General features: G+C 38.9%; 3 protein-coding genes, 1 long non-coding RNA gene and 3 other non-coding genes across 8 annotated transcripts; 3 read left to right on the top strand and 4 right to left on the bottom strand.

Annotated features, from left to right (window-relative positions):
* Nucleotides 1-3,207: 3,207 nt before the first annotated feature.
* Nucleotides 3,208-16,519, top strand: LOC111333676 (muscle, skeletal receptor tyrosine protein kinase). The gene is made up of 9 exons (XM_088750356.1): nt 3,208-3,607; nt 5,647-5,881; nt 6,133-6,581; nt 7,218-7,553; nt 8,323-8,598; nt 9,361-9,548; nt 10,407-10,586; nt 13,914-14,133; nt 14,462-16,519. Exons 1-9 carry the CDS (start codon nt 3,466-3,468, stop codon nt 14,593-14,595), a joined length of 2,160 nt encoding a protein of 719 aa, XP_088606482.1. The 5' UTR covers nt 3,208-3,465; the 3' UTR covers nt 14,596-16,519.
* Trnar-ucu (transfer RNA arginine (anticodon UCU)) lies at nt 10,257-10,330 on the bottom strand. The gene has a single exon. It is a non-coding gene; the product is annotated as a tRNA-Arg (tRNA).
* LOC148738141 (uncharacterized) lies at nt 10,418-11,658 on the bottom strand. 2 transcript variants are annotated; one of them, XR_015997057.1, is made up of 3 exons: nt 11,304-11,655; nt 10,961-11,062; nt 10,418-10,554 (listed from the first exon to the last, which is right to left on the bottom strand). It is a non-coding gene; the product is annotated as an uncharacterized LOC148738141 (long non-coding RNA). The 2 variants fall into 2 exon arrangements; XR_015997058.1 differs by having other exon boundaries at nt 10,548-10,647; nt 11,304-11,658.
* Trnaw-cca (transfer RNA tryptophan (anticodon CCA)) lies at nt 12,164-12,235 on the top strand. The gene has a single exon. It is a non-coding gene; the product is annotated as a tRNA-Trp (tRNA).
* Trnar-ucu (transfer RNA arginine (anticodon UCU)) lies at nt 12,560-12,633 on the bottom strand. Its single transcript has one exon. It is a non-coding gene; the product is annotated as a tRNA-Arg (tRNA).
* A 3,544-nt stretch (nt 16,520-20,063) lies between the features above and the next one.
* On the top strand, nt 20,064-25,389 carry LOC148738142 (uncharacterized). The gene is made up of 2 exons (XM_088747459.1): nt 20,064-21,411; nt 22,123-25,389. The coding sequence occupies exons 1-2, from the start codon at nt 20,200-20,202 to the stop codon at nt 22,984-22,986; spliced, it is 2,076 nt and encodes a 691-aa protein (XP_088603585.1). The 5' UTR covers nt 20,064-20,199; the 3' UTR covers nt 22,987-25,389.
* LOC148738143 (ATP-dependent DNA helicase Q1-like) lies at nt 25,206-27,899 on the bottom strand. The gene is made up of 2 exons (XM_088747460.1): nt 27,238-27,899; nt 25,206-26,562 (listed from the first exon to the last, which is right to left on the bottom strand). Exons 1-2 carry the CDS (start codon nt 27,795-27,797, stop codon nt 25,431-25,433), a joined length of 1,692 nt encoding a protein of 563 aa, XP_088603586.1. The 5' UTR covers nt 27,798-27,899; the 3' UTR covers nt 25,206-25,430.
* Nucleotides 27,900-27,952: the final 53 nt, after the last annotated feature.

Here is a 27,952-nt window from a genome sequence, read left to right on the forward strand (position 1 = left end):
GTCTAAAAATCTAATAAACCTTACTTAAGTTTTCGAACGGGGCTGATATCATATAAAAAAGAAAAAACGACATCTTTTACTTAAGCCACAAATCCGAAATGTAAACTTTTCGTCACGAAGCTGTAAAACAAACAAAATAAATTGTCTTTCGAATAATCGGTTTACGTGCGTCGACCGGAGACCTGTGTCAATTCCTTTGAATATTCTAGTTTCCAGTTTGTCCTAAACTCTGAATGAAGATACAGAGAGGGCTATTAGCAGAATAAGCCTTTTAGTTGTTGTTTTCCTAATTATTCAACCGAGAAAGTGACTTATTTTCTTTTCTATCTATGCATTTGATTTTCATCAATCTTCTCGCCAGTTTTTGTTAATATTAGTCACCATCGGCCAAGGTTAGGCCTGTATTGTTTCCTAGCTTGCAACAGGAAAGGACTATTGAAAATAGACTGTGAAGCTCCTATACTTTATGAGAATAAGGAATCGTGATGAGGAAACTTGCAGAAGTAATCGGGAAGAGGGAATCGGGAAAAGAAAATCGGGAAGAGGTAATTGGGAAGAGAAAATCGGGAAGAGCAAATCGGGAAGAGGAATTCGGAAAAAGGAATTTGGGAAGAGAAAATCGGGAAGAGGATATCGAGGAGAGGAAATCGGGAGGAGGAAACCGGGAAGAAGAAATTGGGAAAAGGAAATCGGGAAGAGGAAATCGGGAAGAGGAAATCGGGAAGAGAAAATCGAGAGGAGAAAATCGAGAAGAGGGAATCGGAGAGAGGGAATCATAAAGAGAGACCGGGTATCGTGTACAGGGGATGCGGCCTTAAGGTTAAGTATTGTACTATCGAATTCTGTGGAATAAGCCATTGAAAACTAACTCCAAACAGCTAGGAGTGAGCCAGGGCAAGTTTCAGTTGAGTGCGCGAGAAGTCCGGATATGCCTTGGTTTGGTTTGATTTCGCTCTGTGATTGGATGAGAAACTATCTTTAAACTTAAGTCAATCTCGATTCGGCTGGAAACGGCCGCTAGCGAGAACAAGTCATTCTACAGAAGCAAGTAATTTTACTTTTGCGACACAAAAGTAAAGTTTCCCTATACGTCCGTCAATTGTTCAACTTGTTTTTATCATTCTTGTTCGAGAACTAGACACCCCCCTTTTTCTCGTCAGTTTTCATCGCCTTTTTGGAGATGAACTCACTCGTAACATTATGTTACGCTATCAAATGTCGGGGGGGGGGAGCTAGGCGTTCAGCATACTACGCTCGGCGAAAGGCACGAAGACTCTCCAACTGACTTTTTCTGCTTAATTCAATTACACGGTTCTCCGATACACAATTCAATTCTACTTACATCTAAGTTTACTTCATTCTGTGTAACTCTGGTTTATCTCTTACGCTCTCACACTTTGATTCTCAGTGAATATTCACTGAATTGTGCTGCTAAACACTCACGTCAATGGCGGAATTGTTGTTTCGTTTAGTAAATAGGCGTTGCCTATGATGACAGATATAATTTAATTAACACAACTCGTGATTGACTTTAATTCCTCACAATGATTTAAAGTACGTATGATGCACGATCCTCGCAGTAGATAGGGCTATTTATGCAATAGCGAAAATCAGACCTGAAAAAAATCAGGCCTGTATCTAATACCGCAGTTCAAAATATATGAACTTCATATATTTATCAGTCCATCTCATTTATCACTTTCACGGGTTTATTACGAATCAACTTAACGGCCTGCTCCCAGTTGGCTTGTTAGCTCAATTGGTAGAGCGCTGCACTAGTATCGCAGAGGTCAGTGGTTCGAGTTCCGTACAGGCCTGATTTTTTTCAGGTCTGATTTTCGCTATTGCATAAATAGCGCTATCTACTGCGAGGATCGTGCATCATACGTATCTAATATCGCAGTTCAAAATGTATGAACTTCATATATTTATTCTATCTCAATGATTTAAAGTGTTAGCTTGTCATGACTTAAACAAGTTTTTCAGAAGAATCAGTAAGAGAGAGAAGTCGATTTTGTATCTGTTCGCTTACCCGAATCAGCTAACCTGAAGTGAGAAACCTGTTTTTACGACCCGCCACGGAAGTAAGTTTCCAGTCATGTTTTCTTGAATTTTGCCATGAGACTAAGAATAAATTTGCGTTTTCTGATTTCGAATTACAAATGTATTTCTCTTCGATCGAATAATCACTAAAGTTTGGATAATATTATACGGTTTGTGGTGGTCGTCTGAGCTGACCAGTTCCGAGTAGGGAAACAATTGTGTCTCTTTACTCCTCTGCACACTGAATTATTTCTTCTGGTTCATTCTCTTCTCTCTAATCTAAGTAAGCTCTAAAGAAAACGCTCATATATTCACAATTGATAGGTATGGGTGGGCGCACGTAACCAAACAGTTCCACGCGATCAACTGAATCAACCTCTGAACCTCTGGCTGTGTTAACCAAAACAAGAACTTTCGTGTGGGTCCAAAGGTCTGTAGACAAACTGAGTATGTGCGCGTCCTCTATGGAAAGTAGACAATTAAGACTGTCTCAATTCGGAAACTCGTCGCTGCAGCTTGATAAATCTAATGAAATATGAATTTGAATTCATACACTACCTTCATTCTAAATATCAATGAAAGCTTAAATCATTCTGAACTGACTTAATAACTGACTAACGTTTGTGTGTTTTTCGTCAGGGAAATTGTTGTTATACAGGGCTAACCTAGACCTCACGATTTTCCCTTTTCGGGATGTATTTTTTATATTTGCGTTGTAGCTTCCTGAATAAATGTTATGTTATGTTAACTAAACTAACGAAATCCTTTATAACAACTAGATTGTGGTAAGCTCATATGCGGATGACTCAAAAAAACAAACTTCCGTTTAAGAAAGGTTGTTTATAGTTGATTTCAGTGGAATTGGCATATTACAAAATACTAGGCCAATAGCTTCCTTTTCTCCTTCATATGTTCTTGATAAAACCCTGTTTTTGATACACTTTAGCTGCAGGCTGATTTGATTTTTCTTCTTAACTCTTGAAAAAGAGTGCTTTAACCGAGAGCCAAAAGATAGCGTTCAACTCGCTTGTTGTTTGTGTAAGTGTTTCAGTCAACTAAAATTTGACCGTGAAATGTAAATAGTAACGCTATTAGGTCCTTTAGCTTGGCAGATTGCTGAATGTAGGTCACTCGAGATATTAGGAAAGGTTACATATACTTTTTTCTGGAAAAACAGCGCGAGATATCTCTCTTTAAGGTATTTTTACTGATGTTCAGAACATTTAAGCCAGTTGCAAAGTGAAAATAAAAAAACTCCCCACAGGATTTAAATGAGCTGTTTACACAGGAAGGTGACGAAACAAATTGGAAAATTTTTTCTGTACACTCTTGTCTGTCATCAAAATCGCTGGTGGATTTATAGTGTTGTACTTGCAAGTTAACAATTAACGTTGCGAAATACGAGCTAGAGCCAGTCGCCGAATGCAGAAGCTGAAAATTTGTTGCAAGGCTCGGTTTTTATCGCACGTGAGTGCCATATCGTTTTCATCTCACGAGGCAATGGATTGGAAACGTATTCTCGTGGTTTTACTGGGCTGCCTTGCTACGTATTTCTCGGCGCCTGGTGAGTAATTGTAATTGCGTATTGTTAATAAGGCAACAAGAGAGGTCAAACTCCCACCTTTTAGCATAATAGAATGATGTGAAGTCTTACAGGGAGCTTCGCAGCGCTTCAACAAAATAGGAACGGGAATATATTTTAAGTAAATCGATAAACTCTTAAACGACTGAGATCTAGGGGAGAAATGACACTCGATGAACTATGCTCATGTCAATTGTTAGGGTCAGCATTCAAAATACATACAATGAATTTGCGGCAAGAATCCCTAGGCCTTATAACCCCATACGTGATTATGCATTCAATTTTTGGATGAAGGAAAGCAAAGGCAAAACAACAGATTTCCTTTGGGACTACGGCTTTTTTTTATTGGTATGTTATACGGAAATCTTTCCGAATTTGCTAATGTTTGAGATCATTCGAGTTTCTTAACATTAATTAACATCTTTCTGTAAATATCTACATTTTTAAATGCCTCGAATTGTATCCTTTGTCGGAGATTGTTCTGGACTCAAGAGGTTGTGAGATTTATAAACAATCGAATGTCTGTCAACCCAAAATCCATGGATTTGCGTTTTCAGGAACAGACGTCCTGTTCTGACGTAGATAGTTTCCAATCATCTCTGATGCCAAACGACTAATGATAAATGGGACGAGATGAATAATTTTGTTCCAGAGCGAAAACTGAGACCTTTGTTACTTTCCATTGTGATGAGCCCAAACATGTATTTTATAAGCAAAGAACTGTTTATCTTCACGTCTTTACTGACAAAATCATGGTAAAAGTTTTCTCTCGTAAGGAGTATCTTTAGCAAAATAAACTCCACGGGATTTCAGTCCTACCATTTTATCATTCAAGCGGAGTTAACACACCAAACGATTGTCTTGATTGGAATTAATACAAAAATAGCGTGCTCTTACTACATCCATTACGTAAAAACAATCAGCCGAAAAAAATATTCAGTAATATTAATTCGCAGGTAAACAAAAAATCACGTCAAGATTGAGGGCGCACGAAAATTTACGAATAAATAGCGTAGGAAACCACAAACGAAGTTGCAAATCAGTCCTAAGTTAATTGAGAACTTTCGCTAAGAGGTCAATTCTTAGTTTACAAATTATCGCTCTCCATTTATTTTTAATCCATAAATTGAAATTATTCTTTAAAGGAGTTCAGCTCTTAACTTTGTCAATCGTCTTTTGTTTGTATTTTTTCCTAATATTTTTTCTTTATTTTAAATAATCGTAGCCACAGCAACGCAACAACGGTGCGGTACCTTTATCATCTAGGCCTTGCCACATTGCCTCCATCTTGAGGGAGATTACAAACTATTAGGGCGTAGTTAACGGGTGGTCGCGGGGTGCATGTCACCCCCCTTACCTTTGCAAGATTATGGTTGCTTTTTTTTTATTATTCAATGACAGATGAACGTTACAATTCAGGTGGCGAAATCTCGCGAATCCAAAGAATCCGTATGGTTTACGTCCTTTTAAGCAGTAGATCAGGATGTTCCCTTTGTCGTTCCTTCTCGCTGCGTGAATACGAACCTGCTGATACAAAATAAAGTCCCGCGGCGTAAACCGCGTAACGTATTGTGAGCCGAAACTCGCAGCTGTGCCCCTCCCCACACTCTCCTCAGACAGTCGTAGCTACGGCCAGGGAAAATTAGCCTGGCTCTACAGAAGTAAACTAAATTTGGAAGAACAATCTGCAAGCGAGGATAATTAACGGCAGATATACGTAAATGCCTGAATGACAATAAGGACATTTGTCATTTTTAAGTGAATTAGCATCGTCAATTTTATTTACTTTTTCGAATTGTTTTCAATTGTTCTCTTTTTTTGTATCTTTATTAATACTATATTTTTTACATTTATATTTTACATCATATTGTTCTTAGGACACATGATACTGGCTCTTAATTTAAAGGAAAATTTTTCAGCTCGCGGTTTAACTTAGATATGCAATCGATCTGTAACAACCAAATATTAAATCTTAACTTGAGGATTGACACCGGTGTACATTTATTCTTTGTGTTTGTTAGCTTTGGCAAACAATTGTACCGCGATTAAAACGAATTTGACGCTGGTACCCTGTGGTCATCACAACACGTCACAAGATGAGTGTTTGAGTTGGGGATGCTGTTGGAATTCATCTTCTAGTGAGTGCTATGGGATCACAAGTAATAAGTCTAGAGGCAATTCAACACACACAAGCAGTGTCCCCATGACAACGTCTTATGTTTCAAGTACCAATGCTCCTCTCTCCACCCCAGCTGGGTAAGTAACTTAACTCTTAGTAACTGTCTTTTGATGTACTCTATACTAGTGTGATTGACAGTTAATACCAGCTTCTTCAACCGACACTGAGGTAAGAAAAAACTGCGGCGAGACGAGGAGCCATTTTGTTTCTCTTCGCCCGCTTGGAGGTGTAAACACTTTGCCTTCTTCGAGCCAGCCAGCCAATCAGTACGCGCAAAAAGCATATTTTACTAACGTGATACATGCTAATCCTTATTTATCATTTTCAGTCCCAGGGGCACGTGCCAGGTATATCATGGCCAAGTGTGTGACCAATGGCTGAACTACACTATGCTGGAATACCGCTGGTCCCCGAGATTCATTGACAACAGATTCGGACTGAATGGAACCGAGCTTGTGATAGTGGAGTTTATCTACGCCATTAATAGAATCGATGGCCAAGAAAAATGTAAGAATATATTGAAAGCTATCCTCTGTTTATACGTTCTGCCACCGTGTGACGCGAACAGTGTACGGTACCACTATTGCAGAGAAGACTGCGAAGCTGTTTTCCAAAAGTGTTATGCCGCTATGAGAGAAATGCTTGGAGCTGCAAAGTACATTCTGGAAAAACTTGGAATTGAATTCGCGCACATCGGAGTTCCTGACTGCACCAAGCTAAACTATTCTGCTAGCTATGAGGCTACTAATAGCACCTGCTTACACTGGGGTCTGTTCGGTAAGTAAGCTGTCGAAAGGTATATATTACGATTCCAATATTTTGTATTGTTCAAGTTGGTCATTTGCGACCAAAGAAATTACTATCCATTATTTATCATCCAGTCACTTTTTCTTTCTTATTTTGATCCATTCTTCTGTTTTTCTATTCTATTTAAGTAGTATTCTGTGGTTTCCCACACTTATAGAGTAATTTTCAGTCAAGTGTTGAAAGTGATCCAGGAATGCATCGGTTTTACCATGTTTCGACCTGTGTGTCGAGGACTGGAGATAATAGTTTCATTGTTGTTGCGTTACACTAAGAGACCAGAAACACGTGAATAAGGAACCGGAAACTCGTGACTTTGTTCTGTTAAAGAAAAAAGGTTGTCTCTATTTTCAGCTTGTCGGTTTATCTGCAGATGTGATTGCGGAGAATGTTTTTCTAGACTTCTGAAAAGTTGACTCATTAGGAAACGTGTGTTGGCACGTTTTCTTCATTGTGATTGGTCTAAAAAAACGTGCATCATGCTCGAAACCATGCTCTTTTTTCTCTTTCCTGCCCCATGACTTTAACTTCTCTTGAATTTACCAACATTGTTATTGAAAAAAAAAAAAAAAACATGTAAAATTACAATCCCCATTTTGATTTTTGCAGACTTCTCTACTGCTGAAACAGTAACACACTCGCCACCCAAGTCACACTCGGCCACTGTAGCGGGAGCGGTTGGTGGGGTCGTAGCACTTGTTATTGTTGCCGTGGTGATCTCTTGTATCTGTAAACGGCGAAAGAAAAAATTGAGCAAGGGATTCGCTGGCGTCACTTTCACAGCCGTGTCAATGAGAGACAGAATTAGAGCCGAGGCCCTGCGCGCCCTCGACGAGAGCAAGGTCATGAGTCTGTTTAATCCTGATGATATCAAACAGGTACCGCTGACCAGTATAGAATATGTAAGGGATCTTGGTTCCGGGAACTTTGGTTTGGTATTTTTGGGTAAGTATGGTCCACACGCTGTAAAAGATTTGCGAAGAAAGATAATGTTTAAATATAGTTTAATTCTCTGTCTTGTACAACACACTTGTGAAGGTAACGAGCTCGTGTAATTATAGTTTGACCATACATGGTAAACTACTCAAGTTATTGCAGAGAAAATTATCTTTTTGGGTGGGAAACGAAAAAAAATAACAGCACTAACAGCTACGTAACTTTGAATTTCCGCTCATAAAGTTAACATACATAGCTCTTGGTGGATCATTTTTACCATCTGTCGTTCGCCCTTACGAATCCTGCCAACACTCGTCAAGCATCAGTATTCCAAAATTCGCCATGGTGTTTTATTGGCCTTGAACCTAATCAACTTTTGTTTGATGAGCAACCAAATTATTCACTTGTTCACCGATGCGGCCAACAATTACTTTCAAAACATATAACATTTCCCTTCTAACAAGTTTATCTAACAACAACATCAACACCGGCCGCCGATGAATTATCTTGAAATAATTTCATAGTAGCAAAACTAGCCCTTAATTACACTCTAACATCAATACGTGTGTTCTCCATAATGTTGTCTATACATTTCCAAAGGTGCTGACTTGGAGAATTTGTTCAACAATCAGGAATTTCTTTAGTTGGTGATCATTTTCGTTATTCTCATGACTTCAGTGTGTGATTCAGGGGTGTTATTGAACGGAGAAATTAGATGTTGGTCACTCTTAGCTTAGGGGTTTCAATGATTGAAAATACTGGTTCTTCTCTGTTTTAGGAAGAGTGTATGGCTTAATTGAAGGAAAACCTGAAGCAGAACTGATGGTTGCTGTCAAGACATTAAAAGAAGGAAGCTCGACGGAAACTAAAGAAGATTTTTTCAAGGAAGTTGCTCTGATGTCCCTTCTGCATCATACGAACATTGTTGAATTGTTAGCGGTCTCTACTGAGGAAGAACCGTATGGAATGATCTTTGAATTTATGGAGTTAGGAGATCTTAATCAGTATCTAAGGAAAGCTGGGCCATTCTTTGAAGGCGATGAAAAAGAAAGAGGTAAGATTGCTGTTAATAACTTAACGCCATTTGACATTGCTGCTCAAAGTTTATCATAATGTTGTTACCGTCTTCCCTCCATTGAATTAACCATGTGCATTCAATCATTTCTGGCGAGATCCATCGCACGAGTAAAAAAAAATCAGTGAAAAAAAAGCATTATGTTTTCGCGCCGCGCGGAACTATGGTAATGAGGCTCAAAAAGAATAGAGAGCCTACCGGATATGGGATGATTGAATAAGGAAATAAAGAGATTTTTTAAACGTTTTTCTATACCACTCGTTCCTTTGTTATTATTTGTCCCTTTTTTTTAGTGAGCACTCACCGTTCCTGCCGTGTATCTTTGCTGGGAGCGACGTTGTCAGTCGTAATTAGTAGACAGATTTAATTTAGCACAGCTTCCCCTTTCACGTTTCACGTAAAAGAGTGAGAACCTTGCTGCTTTAGCTTCACGTGAACTCACGTTCTGGTGAACTGAATTTAAAGGCGCCCTTGAGTGACTTACAAGGAATAGTTTTGGAGCCCTTTTTACGACAATCAACTTTTAGTCTATGAGAGGTAAAAGTGAAGAAAATTTAACGTACAGGGAAAACGCGTAACAGGTTACTTTCAAGTAGAAACGGCAAAGCGCAAACGGCAAACATAAGAAAATGGTCACGTGGTCACTCTTGCGGTTCATGTTCACGTTTCACGTAAACGCGGTGCTTAGTCTTCCTAGTGACGAAAATATGCGGCCTTATGATTCTCATCTTATGATTGCAGTTACCCTGACTCAAGCTGACCTTATATCAATGTCATTGCAATGTGCTGCTGGTATGGAGCACCTGCAGACTCTAAGATTTGTTCACAGAGACGTTGCAACCAGGAATTGCCTTGTGGGTACTGGTCTCATTGTAAAGATCTCTGATTTTGGAATGTCCCGGGATATCTACGCTTCTGATTACTATAAAGTAGGCTATTGTATCATTCTATTTCCCTCCCTAGCATTTTAATATCTCATTTTTAATGTGCTGCATGGAATCAACGTTTTCAGGAGGGCAGTGAAATCGACAGTGGTTTAGCGTGGTCCGCGCTCTTATCGACTGTCATCACAGCGGTCAAATAACACAATTCTTCCAGTACATGACACGTTGCGTGACAAGATGACGCGAGCAGCGTTGTCTCGGTACTCTTCAGTATCGAAAAATTGGCCAATCAGATTGCGACATTACTGCTAATTGTGGTAAAAAGATACGTTTGAAATTGAAATTGAAATTGAAATTGAAATTGAAATTGAAAATGAAAGAAGGAGGCTTGCGTTTCCTTTCCCGATCCTGACCGTCACACTTTAGGAACTCTCAACCCGCAGACTTCTCTTCTCCGTGGGCTGCTCTCATGATGATCTTTTACTTGTAGGCCTCTCACTTTCACCCTCTCGCTTTAATCTTTTCCACATGTGGCTCTCCAAATCCTTCTTATTTTGAGAGAGTTTCTCTCCTTCTCTCCACCTTCACCCCCTTCTGAGGTAAGCAAAATCCCTCTGTCCATCGATTAAGTTAATATCTCGCGACTATCAAAGGCCACTTCAGTTGCACTCCTTTCCACCTCCACTCAGTTCAATATCTTGTCTATCAAAGGCCACTAACCCAATGGAAATCAAAAAGGCACTGGGTAAAAATCACCCCCGGTGGGACTCGAACCCACAACCTTTCAGTTAGAAGTCCAACACGCTAGTCCATTGCGCCACGGGGGCTGCCGGAGCACAGATTACTTTATCTCAAGTAATATTCTCCCACCATACTAAGATTATATTGACTTTATTTCTTCAGGTGGAGGGACAGGCTGTGCTGCCAATCCGCTGGATGCCTCCTGAAGCTTTATTGTTGGGTAAATTTACCCTGGAATCTGATATTTACTCCTTTGGTGTTCTTCTGTGGGAGATCTACACACTGGCACTACAGCCATACTATGGATACACTAATGAAGAAGTTGTGGAGTTTATTAAAAAGGTTGGTTGAATATTTATGAGTGCTTGACTTCTAGATTTGCCAACAAAGATATACTAGAATACTAGAAAAGAAAAACCGGAAAAGTAAATCAAGAGGTTTAAAACCATAGATTTTTCACCAGTGTGAGTGTGCGTAGAATACATTTCCTAGGATGCCAAAAAAAAAATTGTGTGATATTTTTTCAACTATCCTGCGAGTATGCCGTAATTATAAGCGATTATTTCCCGCACGCGAAGAAACGCTTATTAGTGCCAGAACCCGGCAAATCTCTCCCCGACTCGTACCAAATCTTCTCATGGGCCCTGCAGCACTAACAAAGAGAGCCTTCTTTCGGGCCATTTTCAAGGAACAATACCCTTTTATAAATTCATTACCTTTCATTCTGAGAAGTGGAAACAGCGCGACAATTTCAGCAGGTACAGCAACGTCTTTCATCCGGTCGGGCGTTCTTTTTTCGGGGGAGATAAGCCTTGAATCTGTTGGAAAACAAATATTGCGTGACCGTCTCGCCGGAAAGGGAACTTTTTCTTATTGTGACAAGGTGTATAACATGTGAATTGTAAAAAAAATTCGTGCATGTCGATCCGAGAAGATCTAAGGGAAGGGATTGGAGTTTTTGTGTGGTTTATGTTAACCGAAAGATGAGCGCGAAAATCGGCTAGTTTGGAAGCAATCCTGGTTTCGTGATAAACCTTGAAATGAATTGTTTTCACTAACTCCTTTATTTCCTTTATCTTTTTCTCTTCTTTTCTTCTTTTTCCTCTTAACGCAACAACCTACTGCACCTTCTTATATAGTTTCTTACAATCTTCCTTGAAGATTCTGCAGATTTACAACACGACTATTTTTAGTAACATTACATCATGGAATTTTCCAGAATTTACGGTAAACAACTCGAGTTTCTATAGATAGACACACTTACTCATGTCGAAACCACCAGAACTTTCCTAAAGGACTACTCAAGAATGTTCTGGAAATCATAGGATAATCGATAAACGTGCCAAATAACATGTCTCCTGTCTAAATCCGAAGATCTAGATGCCTGACAAGTAAAAACGAGAATGACAAAAAAATTACATGCGTGATTGCAGTTTACCGTAAGTAAAGTCTATCGGATTCAGTGTCAGGATTTATTTGCGGTCTAACTCTAAAACATTTGAATGGATTTTAAATAAAATGTTGCAAAAAAGAACGTGGGGTTTGCAACCTACCTATAGCAGGGTTCGGAACTCGTTCCTTGGACCAAGTAGAAATCAACCTTCTTCAGCTTCAAGATCGATAAATAGTCCGTTTAAAAATTCACCCGTGGGGAATGGCGGGTGACTGACTTAAAATACAGGTTGACCGTTGGTACAGTTTCCATAGAAAAGGGGTGTTTTAAAAGAAACGATAAAACACTCCAAAAATTTATTTGAAAGCCTATTCTTAGTTTTTCGTTATTCCGGATCGTTTCTTCTAATTAAAAAGGTTCAAAACGTGACATATAGTTTATGTGGGTCTCAAGCGTGACTCAGTTCAAACATACAATTTAAGTAAGTGTTTAAATAATTACATATGCTCCATCTTATCCTGTGATTGACTCCGTGGCGCAATGGTAGCGCGTCTGACTCCAGATCAGAAGGCTGCGTGTTCAAGTCACGTCGGGGTCAGCAATTCAACTTTTTTTTTTTCGTTCGCTCCCATTTTTAGTACCCCTTTTTTTTTAAAAAAATTTTTCTGGGGATAAGGTCTTTACACGTAATTTTCATGGTATTTTCTCTCTTACTTGAGGGCACGCTTGCGTAGTCGTTTTTTACTCGGTTCTAACTTACGCGAAAATACTACGATCATAACTTACATTTTAGCGCTTTTTGATCTGCTCTGTAAGTTTTCGTTTCGCATAAGGAGAAAGAAGTCGTAATTAAAAACAATAATAATAAAAGAGTGGACATACAAGCTGATACAGATTAGAAAAGGAAAAAAAAAAAGCTTTACACCCCTGGTGGGACTCGAACCCACAACCTTTGAATTAGAAGTCCAACACGCTAGTCCATTGCGCCACAGGGGCAGCGCTACGTGGTAAGAGTGAAATTAAGGTAAAAGTACATTCTTATTTAAATTACACGGCATTGAATAACAACATTTCACCCTGGTTTCGAATTTCATGTTCTAGTTCTGTCTGTTTTGCAACAAATCTGATGACTTCTAAATTTAATGCCATTTTTCCCCTATGAAAGAAAAAGCGAAAAGTCCACTAGATTTGAAGTTGCAGTGATTATTCACCGAAAATGACATTTACCGACCGGTGAAGCGGCGAGATTACATAACAACCTCCTTTACAGACTCTGAGGTGAATTCTTGATCTTAAGTGTATACCACACAGAAACCAAAAGAAATACTCTATTTGTTTCTGTCATTAGACTAAAAAATGGTCGGAAATTCTTTTACACTGTGAAGAAACTTATAGAATTGGCCAATTACCTCCGATGAAGACAATCAACGGCCAAAAAAGCAGTATTCAACTGTGCGGTACATGCTAAACCAAAACATGTTCCAGAGTTCTCCCTCCTAAGAGAATTTAATTTAATTTAATAATAAGTTCTTATATAGCGCATTAAAATTGAACTCTATGCGCTTTACAATTACAATTAACAAAATTTCAATAAAAATCCTATACATGTAATTTTACGCTACTCTATCTAAACTAATGAATTATTACGTGTTATACATATATTTGACAACGTACGATATAAAAAAAAATCTGGTGGCTTAAATTTTGAAAAGATAAGTTTACAATAAGCGTTTAAAGGAGTCAACAGATTCGGCGTTTTTTATGCATTCAGGTAGTTGATTCCACAAATGCGGTGCAGCGTAGGAGAATGCTCTTTGCCCATACGAGAACTGAGAAGAAACTACTTTATCTTTGTGTTCTTTGCTGTACTCATCCTCTGTTCTGTCGTTTACCATTCGTATCTCTACTTTAACTACTGCTCATCGATGGTCAGATCGGATGAGTGCCGGCTGGTTTTACCACTGAAACAAATGACCTCTTCTTTACCCAAATTCAAAATGTATTTTGAACATTAGGAAAGCTGATACCAATGGAAAAGCCATCTCGCTGAGGTTTGCAGACTGATATATAAACATTTTTAACAGCACCCAAATTTGGCTAAGAATCACACAACACAACAGCATTCAAGAATACTGCCTTATGAGTCAACAATATTGTAGCAATGCGGATCTAAATAATTTAAAATAGAGGTGGCAGGTGTTTTCTTATTCGGTTAACTGAGCTTCGTGAAAACGTGACACTTAATTAGACGATAACTGCTTTTTGTTGTTTAACAGGGAGTACATCTTGGGCAGCCTGAAGACTGCCCAGACCACGTGTACCAAATAATGAAGAATTGCTGGCACAAGGAGGCCTCACAGAGACCAAACTTTACCCTGATAATAGCTCAGCTTAAACAGGAAGACACTACGCACTACGACTCCCTCGACTCGCCGGGTGTCAGTGACAAGCAACCGCTGTACCAGAACAGCAGTGCCTCATCAGAAGATTTAAAAGGTATACTGCAAGTTTGATTAATCAAATCTTCAACTTTTATTCTTAACTTCTCTTTCTGATCATACATTCCCCCCCCCCTCCCCCCCCACAATTGGCAGCTATGTCGTAATCGGAACGGCCAATTTACCGTTGTCAATAATTAATAGTACAGACAACGCTGCTTGCGTCAACGCGTCACGCAACGTGTCACGCACTGAAAGAATCGTTTTATTTGATGTCCATTTGTTAACTTTGTTAAGTAGTTTTGATAATTTGTGCTAATATCCAATTTTTTTCCAAATATTGGAGTAGCTGACTTAATTAACGAGTAAATCTTTTCCTTTCTTAGAAGAGCTCCCCGTTATCAAACAAACAACCAGGAAAAATTCCCAGCAAGCCCTAAGCGCTTCACAGAGTGGTGTTCCCCCTCCCTCTGCTTACATCAACGTCGCTTGCAATCCTGGTTTCCATAGCGATGACTAAGAAGGAGTTTTGAAGATGGCATTTTATAGGAACTTAAAGAAAAGTTGACCGGAAATTTTTCTGCGAGCAAAAAAAGAGCGAGTTTGCTATAGATGAGGTTTTACATCATTCCGGTCGAGATACAGCTATTATTTTAAGATATTGGTTCGCCAAGCACTGTTAATAAGGCCTAAACTAAAACGATATAGGGAAAATTAAATCACTCTCAAGAGTGATTGCTTTGATTTCATTTTTCTTTTCTTTACATTCCATCTTCTCAACAAATTAGATTTCAAAATCTAAGACTTAGATGCATGCCTTTTCCCCGCCCTTGAGAGGCTTGGATGCACTTAAATATCCATTGACGATAAGGCTTAGTTGGTTTGATCTTAAATACAAAGTGAGAAAAACGATATCATTTTCCATCAGATGACCTCTATTAGGCTTCTCTGAGAATGGAAAATCACTTTAATCGCTTCCTTTTATTGCTTCAACATTTAGTATGACAACGATAATTATGTAAGTCGCAATTTGGAAAATGAATAGAAGCACCATGGAAAATGTGGAATAAGTTTGGGCATCGGAATACAATCATTATGGTCGCTCGATTAGTGTTGCGGATTAATCTGATAAAAATCTTGAAAATTAGGTGAATTTTGTATTTGATTTCCATGTGAACGACTAACAATATCTCAAACAATACTCAGGACTTATAGACGATTTACGATCATTCAGACGAAGTTAATTTCATTCCGTCTGGGGATACCCAGAACCCTAAAAGTGAATTAAACCAGAGACTGAGCCGTATGACACGGCATCTTCTTTTATTCGTTGTGGCCAAAAAATAATTGCTTGTAAGTGTCAGAAAGTTGTCATCCAATGTTAATTCTCGCACTTGAGATTGTGGTTGGTAAAGAAAAGGGTTCATTTGTTGTGAAGCGCATCTTGGAATAAGCGATCAGTCAGCAGTTTCAAGTTAATTGCTTCGCATGTAAAACGGCCAATCGATTTGAGACACGACTCAACAAATAGATTCTATGTTGACGTGCGTCCGTTCGGCAAGAGATCTTAGATGATGTCAAAACGTGGCGAGAGCAAATAAGTGGCATTGATGTCCATACCACATTCACACGTCTTCTTTGATTTTTTGCGAAACAGACGCATGCATGGCAATATGGAGTCTAATTGTTTTTATATGACAACAAAGCAAAATGTTTTAAACGTCATCTCTGTTTTAACTTCCAATAGATCATGCGTAAGAAGCAATCAAATATAACGCGTGTATACTTCAGTTTATCATAAAAATGCAGTATACCTTAAGACAATAATTACTTGCAAACATATCAGCTGAAATACATACAGTAGGGAGAATTTCGAAGTTACGCGTGAATCAGTTGTAAGAGTTAAAGAGTATCGAATATCATACATGACAGATTAAGGGAGACTTCTAATTTCAATTTAACCTTAAATCAACTCATCTTAATTAATGTCTCCAATGTGTATTCCTATTCACCTTCATATATTAGATTATTCCCTCCTTTTCGGCAAAGTCCGTTGTGCGAGTCAAAAAAAAAAAAAAAAAATAAAGCCAAAAAAACAAAAACAAAACAGGAAGAAAAGTTAAAAGTCAGTGCGCCCCGCGGAGCTTTGGGAGTGATGCACACTTTTCCCGGTGCCGGTTCCGTTAACAGGCGTTCCAAATATTTTTTCACCAATCCTTTTTTTTTTTTTTATATAATCGCGCGACGAACTTCGCAGGAAAGCATATAACATCCATCTGGGGAAATTATTTGAAAACCTTTTTTCTTTTTCTTCAAAATATTTGAATAGTTGTCCCCAATATATGAGTATCACAAAGTAAATAATGGTTGACGTTGGATGCATGTTTTCCTACATTAATCTAGTTTGCAAGATTGAATTTCAGTAATAAAAGAGTCTAATCGGAGTTAAGAAAATGTTCTGTTATCGGCAATAGCATATTTTGAACAAAAAAACGATTTCTATTACCCCACCCCACCCCTCCCCACTTTTTCCTTTTGAACGTCGCTCATCCTCTTGGTACAAATTTCTTGCTCTCCCCAGCCTTCCGCGGCCGTAAAAATCAGAGAACCAAGAAAATACCAATCACACGATCGCTAGCCTTAAACGTCATTAAATTTTGTGCATTGTTGCGATATTAACTTATAGGTAGGGTGGATCATGAAAGTGGTATGTTTGGAATAATTAAACAGATAGTCTTTCTGATCAGACACCGTCTAATATAAAAAGATCACTTTGGACTAGATAGGCATTTATAGATTATGCTAGTAAAAGTGGCATATTATGCTAGTAGCATTGCTTTTCTTTTGGCCAAATTATGCTAACATTATGCTCTTTTTTCCAAATTATGCCACCGTTTTTTTAAATTATGTTCTTTGCCAATGGAAATAAGTCCAAAATATATATTTTTTAACTAGAAGCCGTTCGTCTACAGGAAAGAAACGCAACAAATCCACAATGAATTTCAAATAAACATGTGGTTCAGGCTAGACCCGGGCTCAGTGCTTCACAGTGAACTACAAATGCTACTAGTTTGACTAAAACTTTAAATATCGATTAAGGTCACCAAATGCTTGGGACTAGAGACAAAAAATTATCAAATAATGGCATCAAAAATGATCTGATAAATATCAAAATGCGCAAATTATGCTAGCATTGCTACTTGGCAGAAATTATGCCAGTTTGCTCGAATTATGCCAAAAATTATGCTAGCATAATCTATAAATGCCTAGGACTAGATCGACCGTCTTACGGTGTACTTTGCTTTTTACCAAAAGTCCTTAAGTTTCGATGAAAACGGCTGACCTCAAGTCGATCAAAACATATAAGCCTAGAGGTCAAAACTCTTAAATCCACGTTTGTTGTATGTGCATTTTACAACAGCGAAAGTATATAGAGGGTTTTAGATCCAAGTTTGGTGAATTATCCGCAAACGTCAAACTGCGGTTAGAAGTAGGGAGTTGACTTTCCTGAACTGCCTTGCCTGGAGGTCAAACGTGGACTGCAAACGGCGAACGTGACCGCGGGTAGGCCTTTACACATTCTGCCGGCAGAATTTCGGGCCTCAGGAGCAGAATATATGATTGAGGCATAATCCGAGCAGAATAGGCCATTTTTGGCTATTTTGTATATTTTGGGGCCTGGGAACGAGTCTGAGCGGGAGCTGGAGCACGAGCATCCGAGCAAAACAAGATAGCGGAACCAAACCCGCAACCGGTAGAGACATCCTTAATGTTGCAGTATAATGGCCGATGATGTATTGATCTACTTACCTAATCTAGTGTTCAAGTTAGTAATACATATGATGCACGATCCTCGCGGTAGATAGCCTACCTTATAGTAATCAGAAGCGTAGATATCCCGGGATATTCCAAAATCAGAGATCTTTACAATGAGACCAGTACCCACAAGGCAATTCCTGGTTGCAACGTCTCTGTGAACAAATCTTAGAGTCTGCAGGTGCTCCATACCAGCGGCACATTGCAATGACATTGATATAAGGTCAGCTTGAGTCAGGGTAACTGCAATCATAAGATGAGAATCATAAGGCCGCATATTTTCGTCACTAGGGAGACTAAGCACCGCGTTTACGTGAAACGTGAACGGCAAGAGCGACCACGTGACCATTTTCTTATGTTTGCCGTTTGCACTTTGCCGTTTCTACTTGAAAGTAACCTGTTACGCGTTTGCCCTGTACGTTAAATTTTCTTCACTTTTACCTCTCAAAGACTAAAACTTGATTGCCGTAAAAAGGGCTCCAAAACTATTCCTTGTAAGTCACTCAAGGGCGCCTTTAAATTCAGTTCACCAGAACGTGAGTTCACGTGAAGCTAAAGCAGCAAGGTTCTCACTCTTTTACGTGAAACGTGAAAGGGGAAGCTGTGCTAAATTAAATCTGTCTACTAATTACGACTGACAACGTCGCTCCCAGCAAAGATACACGGCAGGAACGGCGAGTGCTCACTAAAAACGGGAGAAATAATAATAAAGCAACGAGTGCTATAGAAAAATGTTTCAAAAATCTCCTTATTTGCTTATTCAATCTTTCCATATCCGGTAGGGTCTCTATTCTTTATTCACTTGTTCACCGATGCGGCCAACAATTACTAACAATTACTAATTAACATTGTTGAATTGTTAGCGGTCTCTACTGAGGAAGAACCGTATGGAAAGAACCGTATGGAATGATCTTGGAATTTATGGAGTTAGGAGATCTTAATCAGTATCTAAGGAAAGCTGGACCATTCTTTTGAAGGCGATGAGAAAGAAAGAGGTAAGATTGCTGTTAATAACTTAGCGCCATTTCATATTGCTACTCAAAGTTTATCATAATGTTGTTACCGTCTTCCCTCCATTGAATTAATACCGCAGTACACAATATATGAACTTCATATATTGCATTGTATCTCATTTATCACTTTCACGGGTTTATTACGAATCAAATTAACGGCCTGCTCCCAGTTGGCTTGTTAGCTCAATTGGTAGAGCGCTGCACTAGTACCGCAGAGGTCAGTGGTTCGAATCCCGTACAGGCCTGATTTTTTTTCAGGTCTGATTTTCGCTATTGCTCAAATAGCGCTATCTACTGCGAGGATCGTGCATCATATGTATCTAATACCGCAGTACACAATATATGAACTTCATATATTGCATTGTATCTCATTTATCACTTTCACGGGTTTATTGCGAATCAACTTAACGGCCTGCTCCCAGTTGGCTTGTTAGCTCAATTGGTAGAGCGCTGCACTAGTATCACAGAGGTCAGTGGTTCGAATCCCGTACAGGCCTGATTTCTTTCAGGTCTGATTTTCGCTATTGCTTAAATAGCGCTATCTACTGCGAGGATCGTGCATCATATGTATCTAACACCGCGGTACACAAAATATGAACTTCATATATTGCATTGTATCTCAAGTTAGTAATGTTAGCAGCTGTGACAGTTGATGGACAAAGACATTTCTGATATGGTTCATGGTTGTTCCAGACTCTTTTTACAAGTTATTACCCATGTTAGTTTTAAGGATTAAATAAAAATGCGCATATGTTGGGTTAGCCGCATCCTGGAAGGGCGATCTAATGTCTTATTTATCATGTTTGAGTATTTTGAACCCAGGAATATCGATTTTTACAGAAGCATAACTCGAGCATAATAGTACTTTTGGAGTATAATAGCCTTTTTTGGAGGTAATTATTTTGAGCAGCATAGTCTTTTTTTCGAGCAGAAAGTGTAAAGGCCTAACCGCGGGACGCTGATCGTATGGCTCCTGGCGGTTTGCGGTCACACTTATTCAGAAACAAACGTGGATCTAAAAAATTTCTATTGTCTCTAATTTTTGCCAACGCAGCTCGTTAAAGATCATTGAAGCGCCCGCAACGAATCAACGACATGCTCCAGATGACTGTTTATTGTCATTTGAAAGTACTTTACACCTTGTTCAGACAAAGCAGCAACCTCGTTCCCAGGGCCTTTTCCCTTAGTTGGGGGTGGGGCGGGAAAAGGCCCTGGCATCGGCCGGTCAGATCAACATTTTGATTGGTTGATTGATTTAAATAATTTATGTGAACCTTGGTCATAAAATATAATTTATGCATTATTCCGAAGTCATAATGGCGGAAAGTATGCCTACACCAACAAAGATTTCTTCTAGAAATCCGGTTTGCAGACTCTGCGGTGATTCTCGCGAGAGTCGTCATATGCTTCGAATATTTAGCAAAGCTGGTTCATCAAAAGATCTGTGTGCAAAAGTCCATAAAACCTGTGGTATAACTATTTTTGAGGACGATACGAGATCAAAGATCGCATGTCGGAGTTGCGTTACATTCGTAAACAAGATGGAACAGTTTATTCAGAGAGCTCAATCCATGGACAATATGTCGTCCGATCAAAGTTCTGAATATGCTGTAAAGAGATGTGTACAACTTTCACCTTCTTCGCTTCAGCCGTCGAAACGTGTATCAAAGAATTTGCCATGCGAAAGCTCATGCGTCACCTCAGCAGATGAGCTGTCGAAGCGAATCACACCAAAAAAATCTGCAAAGCAGCTTTCCTTCTCAACTCCCCAAGTTGCGACTGTTTTAACGCCTATATCAACAGGAGATAGCTTCAAAATAACTTCTATTGATCAGGCGAAGCGAACAACATCAATTTTTGCAAAACAGCCGTCTTTCTCAACTCCCCAAGATGCTAGTGTTATTGCCACGTCTACAGGACATGATTGTGCAGCCACTTCGGTGGATCAGTCGTCGAGGCTAACAACACCAAGGTCTGAAGGGCAGCCATTTTTTTTAACTCGGCAATCTGTTCTAAGGCCTAAATCAATAGGAGATAATGATTGCACCTCATTAGAAGCTCAATCGTTATTGACTGAAAGACAGCAGAAAATGATTCTACAAGCTGTCAGTAACAGGGATGCAACTGTGTTGACGGCTATCTTGAAAGATTACTGTCCAAGTGTTGTGGACGAGTTAAAAAAGACCAGCAGTGAGGAGTTGAAAACGTCGTGTGCAAAGCTGTGCAAACGTTCGCAAGGTTCCGTTTTATATGGAAATGAATTTGAGAGCATGAACAGTTTCGATTTCAATAAAATTTGGGTCGAATTGAAGACGAACCACCCTTATCTTGTCGAGATTATGAACGCAGTGTCTGGCAAAGAGAAGTCCGTCTCAGACACAAAGCGTGAGCTTCAAGTAAAGTACAGTTTTCTGTACTCGATCCTCATGAACGAGAGATGGCACGAACTCAACCTGGTGAAACGTGTGAATACAGTTCTCATCAATGAAGGTGGATGTACCAAAAAGGTAATTCTTAGCTAAAGATATATATAACATTGGATTGTTATCCTTAATCAACTGCTTTAGTCGCACTGTAGTATTTATTATTCACCAGTGCAATCATGCATTGAATACAATCTGCATTTTATCCTCTTAATTATATAAAGCTCTGCAGAAATTTGATCCTTGTGAGGTAGTTTTGTGTTAGGTTGTGATTGTGATTCTAATTGAAAGATCCATTCAGAAATATATTGTGAGTGATAGGATAAGTATAGGTAATTGCATGACTTGTAGTGGTATTTGGCAATAATACCGCGATTAATATTTCAAAATTGACCGAAATACCACGAGCCGCGAAGCGGTGAGTGGTATTTGGATAATTTTGAAATATTACGAGCCGGTATTATTGCCAAATACCACTACAAGTCATGCTATTATTTCTTTATAACAGAAGCCGAGAAATTTTCGGAAACGCACACGAGTCCTTTATTTCGTTACGGTTGAAAAAACAAACACAGGCCAAAAGGAAAAGGCAAAGTAAAAGGTTGTCATGGTAACCTTGTTATACCATCCATTTTTATTCTGTTTTACCACTATTACGCGAAAATAGGGCCATTATCAACCAATCAAAACTCCGAAATTTCTTGGCTTATATTATAAAGTTGTGAAACAGGAGGTTACTGCATGTGCATGTGTAGTTAATTTGCTGTTAATTTCTGATTCCCTTGTAATCCCTAGCTTCAAGAACGACTGAACAAACTTGGTGTGTGCCTATCATCTGGGAGAAGGGACACCCTGCTGAAGCTCTTAGGGGGTCATTTTTCAGACAAAGTGGTTCAGCAAGTAAAGAGAGGTAGTGTGTTCCGAGGCACTGGTGACAACTGGGACCTGAAAATTTTGAAAGGGCGCATGAGAAAGGAAATTCAGAATGAGGATCTACACTTATTTGCCAGTAACTTGATTGAGAACCGAATTAACTTCAATCACTTGCCTAATGACAACCCTAAAGGAAACATCAAAGATTTCCCTCGATATAATTTTTCCTTGAATGTTCCTGAATGGAAACGTTATGCAGAATGTGCCACAATTATTTTTGGTAGAATTGTTCTTGAGTTTTTTCCCAAATTTAAGTTTTTGAAATCTGTTATACCAGATCACATTCCTCATGAGTACAGCCAGCAAATGTCACAGAAGTCTACCATAGTAAGTTTGCCAATCATCAATGCAAATGAAGCAAAGTATGATGATTGTGTTCACATATTAAGAACTTATGAAAAGTGGATTGCTGAAATCTATGTTCAAGCAGGGTTGCTAGATGAACTGCCACACACTGACAATCCACTGATTCCCGACGGGCCTGCAGCATCTGGACAGACAAATGCGCACCAACCAGACACCCATGATGATGCAATGAGGGAGATGAAGATTACATTTGCAGGTGATCAGCTCACTCGGGTCAGATTTGCAGGTGCCAAAGATCTGCTATCTGGTTCTCACACAGCAGCTGATCGTTTTGAACATTGCTCACCTTTTAAACCAGTAATGTGGCATACAAAAGCATCCCTTCTGCAGTATTCTTACTCGTTTCTTCACAAAGCTTAGTCTGTGAATCAAGTTGGCACCTTAAAGTACTTCAGAGAGAAGTACAATAGGAGGAATGCTACCCCATCCAAAGTTCTTGACTCCTATGAAGGAAGTGAAGAGTTGTTCCTCAGCGTGGGGAAAGCTTACATCATAACAGCTGCCCTGAACTTTTTTGGGATGTCAGACCTAGAGGACACTCCCTCAGCACATAAATTCCCAGAAAACATTGCACATAAGAGCTCAGAAAACAAGAAGAAGTACTTTGATGATGCTTTTGGAAAGTTCACTGACAAGTTCCTATTACAGAAAGTAGATGTCAATGACTGTGACGATGAAGATGATTATATAAGAAATTATGCCCTTTGTTGTATTTTCCTGGCTACTCTTGTCATGCAGATGAAGGACACTGCAGGGGAGGGAGATGGCAACAGAAATCTCATCAACCAAAAACTTTTGCTGTCAGTTTTCAAGTCTATGGGGGCTTACAGCAAATATGCTATTGAAATGTTTGTGAGTATAGCTCAGATTGAGTGCCTGCTAACCCCACGCTTATCTGAACAGTTCAAATGGGGATTTTTTGTTAACTGGAGGGGTGGTGCCGGAAAGAATATTGAAGATGATTTGGCCCAAGAAATTTCAAATAGATGCAGTAAACACATTGTCCAAAGGCAGGGACCAAACAAGAGTCTAAACTCAATTAGCAAGGTCTGTAAAGCAACTACTGGCATCCATCAGATTGTAGAGCAGTTTGACTCATCTGTGGGCATCCATAAGACATCTGTGCAACATACAATGTGCAACTCACTTAATGATGAGAAAGAAATGGTGAATGACCTATTGCATTTGAATCCTTTTAATCATGTGCCTGGAAGAAGTCATGACAGCTTCCCTGACATTAAAAGGTCTCCCTTAAGGTATTTGAACATTGTTGACTATCATCAGTGGCTGGCCAAACACATGGGAGAATTATCAACCTAGATACTACTGAGGATGATTGTAGTTATTCACTGACTATTGAATCGCCAAATTCTGCACAATACAAGTAGTAATGACGTAACTGACCTCTCTTAGACCCTTATCTTTCAGTTAAGACTAGTGAGCCACTGAATTTCTGCTGAGATCGATATTTATGGGTTACTGACCAAGTGCAAGGTCGTGATGGCTGGGTATTAGCCACTTTCTTTTTTTGTCTTTTTTTTGCATGTTTATGGACTGAGATGGAGTAAAGCTCCATAAACAGATTTCCAGTATCCAGCCATCTTGAAAGAACAGGCTAGGTCAATTTTGGATTTATTACATGGCTTTTAAGGAAGTTTCGTGCAGGACACAGCAGTTAATCACAAGTGGGTTAGAAAGTGCCATCTTGCCTGCTCACCAAGCTAGTTCTATAATTATATCGTTGAATGAAATATATATACCGTAAGACACTGACTCTTAGTTAAAACAGCTGAATCTCTGAATTTAGCAAAATACAAGTAGTAATGCCTTACTTAACATCTCTGGGATCCTGAATTTTTATTAAAGACAAGTGAGCCATTAAATTTCAGCTGAGATGTTATGGCTTTTATGAGGATAGCCAATAACCTGAAACAATAGCAATAACACTACTAGTACTGTGTAGTGTTGTGCTATTCATGGATCATAATCAAAAACTGATAAGACTTAAAGTGATGTGGCAGTTGATCATGCTTGATATATAATCAATTATTTTGGGAAACTGAAAAATTTATTGCAGTCAACTTAGAACAAATAAAACTAGGGTGTTTCCTTTCTCTAGGACCAACATAACAGCAGATTTAATCCATTAATATGTCCTATTAATTGTGTGAATTGTACCTTGTTTACTTGTAGCTTATGAGTTCAATATGGTAAACATTTAGCAAAATCTGCAAGTATCGTGGTAAATAAGAAATCTTATCTTAGTAAATAAGAAATTTATCTTGGTAAATAAGAAATTATTTTCGCTTTTACAATGTGACAAGGTCCTGTTTATAAGGAAAATATGTGGGGTACTTATCAGCAGACTCATCCAATTGTCATTGATGGCTGGTTGGTAAGGACAGTGTGTGTGCTTATTTCCAATGACCTACTACAAAATCTCAGCAGATTTCCAACATTAGTACATGTAATATGGGGTTCACAGATCCTTGTGAAGTTTGTGTACTAACAAACTTTAAAAGGTAAACAATCTGATCAGTACCATGGTAGCAACAGAGATAATTAATATCAAAAGTGACTTTTGGTGTGTGAATCAAGATCTATTTAGAGTTGCCCACAGTATTTACAATTTAAGTTGACTTTCTCACCACATTATTGTGCTCAGACATAGCAAAAAGGAAACAAAGGTAAACAAACTGATCGGTATTGTAGAAACAACAGATATAATCAATATCAATATTGATTTTGGTTTGAATCAAGATACCTTGTAGTAGTTTGCAGTCTTTATAATAAGTACTGATGTTCTAATCATCATCAGAGTTCATTACAGTTCTACACAGAGTAGTGTGCTTGCATATTAGCGAAAAGATCTGAGAGGAACAGATTTCATCCCAGATACCAAAGGTCTTCAATAGGTCTGTTTCTGATTCAATATACTCCACTCCCTCCATAACTTTTGTAACCAGATTGTTATCTACAGAAATGTCAAATAGCATGGAACTCTCTGATGCTGCTTGGGACTCTTGGGCAGAAATTGCACCCCTGATTAATCTTTCAAGGATAACACTGTTATTGTTGGGCAGTAATCTCACCTTGCTTTTAACAACATGAGGTACATCCTCCTCAGTTATTTTGAACTTTCCATCACATATACAGCAACAGTTATCTTGCTGAACACAAGAGAATCCAAAGTAATCTAGAAGAAGTTTCCTCTGACAGGTGTCTTGTGATTTGCAGTAAGTTTTCATTGATTCTTCTACATGTTTCATATTATTTCCAATATCAGAATTATTGTAGTAGAGTGTAGCACACGATGAAAGTCCTGTGCGACCGGCCCGACCAATTTCTTGCATGTATGCTTCAAGGCTACTTGGTGGTGTTATGTGAATAATGTTCAGCACATAAGGAGCATGAACCCCCATGCCAAGTGCTGATGTTGCAAAGAGCACCCTCACCCTCGAATTTTCTTTCTTTATTTCTGACAAAATATCTTTCTTCATGCGACTTGTTTGGGGGGCATGAAATTGAGCAAACAGTCTTGCAGTGGGTTCTGAAGTTTCTCCAACATACTGCTTGTCTCCCAATATTCTTTCAAATAATCCATAAGCATATCCACAATATTTCAATTTTAAGTAGACAATTGTCATGGGATAGTTTTCTCTTTGAATTGCTAGTTGATTGGCAATTGGCCCAAGGATTTGATCATAACTTTCATCCCCATGGTGGTTACTCCATCGCAATTTCTTATTCAGATATATGTTTACCCGGTTGGGGTTTTGTGCAACAATTTTGCACTCATCTTTTAAACACAGACTTCGCTTCAAGCCCCTCAATAAATGAGGTGGTGCTGTTGCTGTTAGAGCCATTGTGGGTACATTAGGAAAAAAGGCCTTCAACACCGAAAGATCTTTGAAGTCCTTTCTAAATTCTTCACCCCTGAAAAAGAAAAGTAAACCCTGTAATATATATATCTATATCTATAACGTTTTCTTTTGAGTTAACATGTTTCTGTAGAAGTATCTTTTGTATTTCATAATAGCTCCCTCATATGGATGGATGTCTATTAATAACTAAAAAGTATACTGTGTATACTGGTATATTTATTTTATCTTGAATTTATCTTTTAGCAAATGGCTTTATCTCCTTATTTACAGGTTATTTTAGGTTTGGGGGTCAACTTAATATAGAGCTTAGGTTCTTCCCTGTTGGCACCTTCTTTGTAATTGTTCAACTAAGAATAGTTCAGTTGTAGGGGCATGGAGACAAAGGTGAACATTCCACTTCTAAATCACAAAGCAATGCATCAAGAATTTGGAAAACTGCATGCCAGAATAAAACCATAGACAATTAATCTTGTTTCCTTGTACTGGCAAATAAATATAGATCAGTGAGCGGTGTAAACGTCACAGGAATCATAGATGAATTAGTTCCTAGAGAAAAATCTATCATACTCTATAAATAGAGAATACAGCAGAATTTCACCGTAAATACAAGTCAGTGCTGCAACCGTGCTTTAATTAGTTTTCCGAGACATAAGCTTATATAGATAATTTACTCTCTGAAACAAATATGAAATGAACAAACAAGAAATTAATAAATTTAGGCACTTACCATAATTCAACGCAGTGTGCTTCATCAACAACACAGGCCACAACATTGTCTTGAAAGACTTTGCTTCCCATCAATTCTCGCCCTTCCTTACTTAATAGAGTCTCTGGATGGGCGAATACGATCGAAGTGTTGCCGTTCACTACATCCTGAGGAAACTTTGTTGTGATCACGGCCACATGCTCGCTTGTTTCTTGTTCATTTCCGAACAAGTTCTCGGCCGTTTCTTTCGCGTTTACAGGTACCTGTAACACATCAGCGGTTATCCTCCGAGCTTTTAAAACTTTCAACTGGTCTTCAATGATGGAATTCAAAGGGCATACTACAATAACTATGTTCTTGGTTGTCTTGACAGGAAAGAAATTCGGTAGAAGGTGAAAAAGAATCGACTTGCCAAATCCAGTAGGTAGGACTCCGATAACATCCTGGCCTTTCAGCACATATTCAAAACACTTCATTTGAAGAGGTTTTAAATTCAATGATGGAAAATTACCTATATTCAAAGAAAATCCGACTCGGCGAAGGACTGACAAAAACTCTTCTGCACTCGGCGGGACCACCATCTTGAATATTTCTGTTAATATATGAATTCAGTACACCCAAGATTTTTGGGTGTTTTGAGATCATGTGACCGGCCGATCCCAGGGCCTTTTCCCGCCCCACCCCCAGCTCCACCCACCAACAAAGGGAAAAGACCCTGGGAACGAGGTTGACAAAG

This window comes from Stylophora pistillata, chromosome 2 (assembly GCF_964205215.1).
Source record: "Stylophora pistillata chromosome 2, jaStyPist1.2, whole genome shotgun sequence".
In the NCBI taxonomy this organism is placed as follows: domain Eukaryota; kingdom Metazoa; phylum Cnidaria; class Anthozoa; order Scleractinia; family Pocilloporidae; genus Stylophora; species Stylophora pistillata.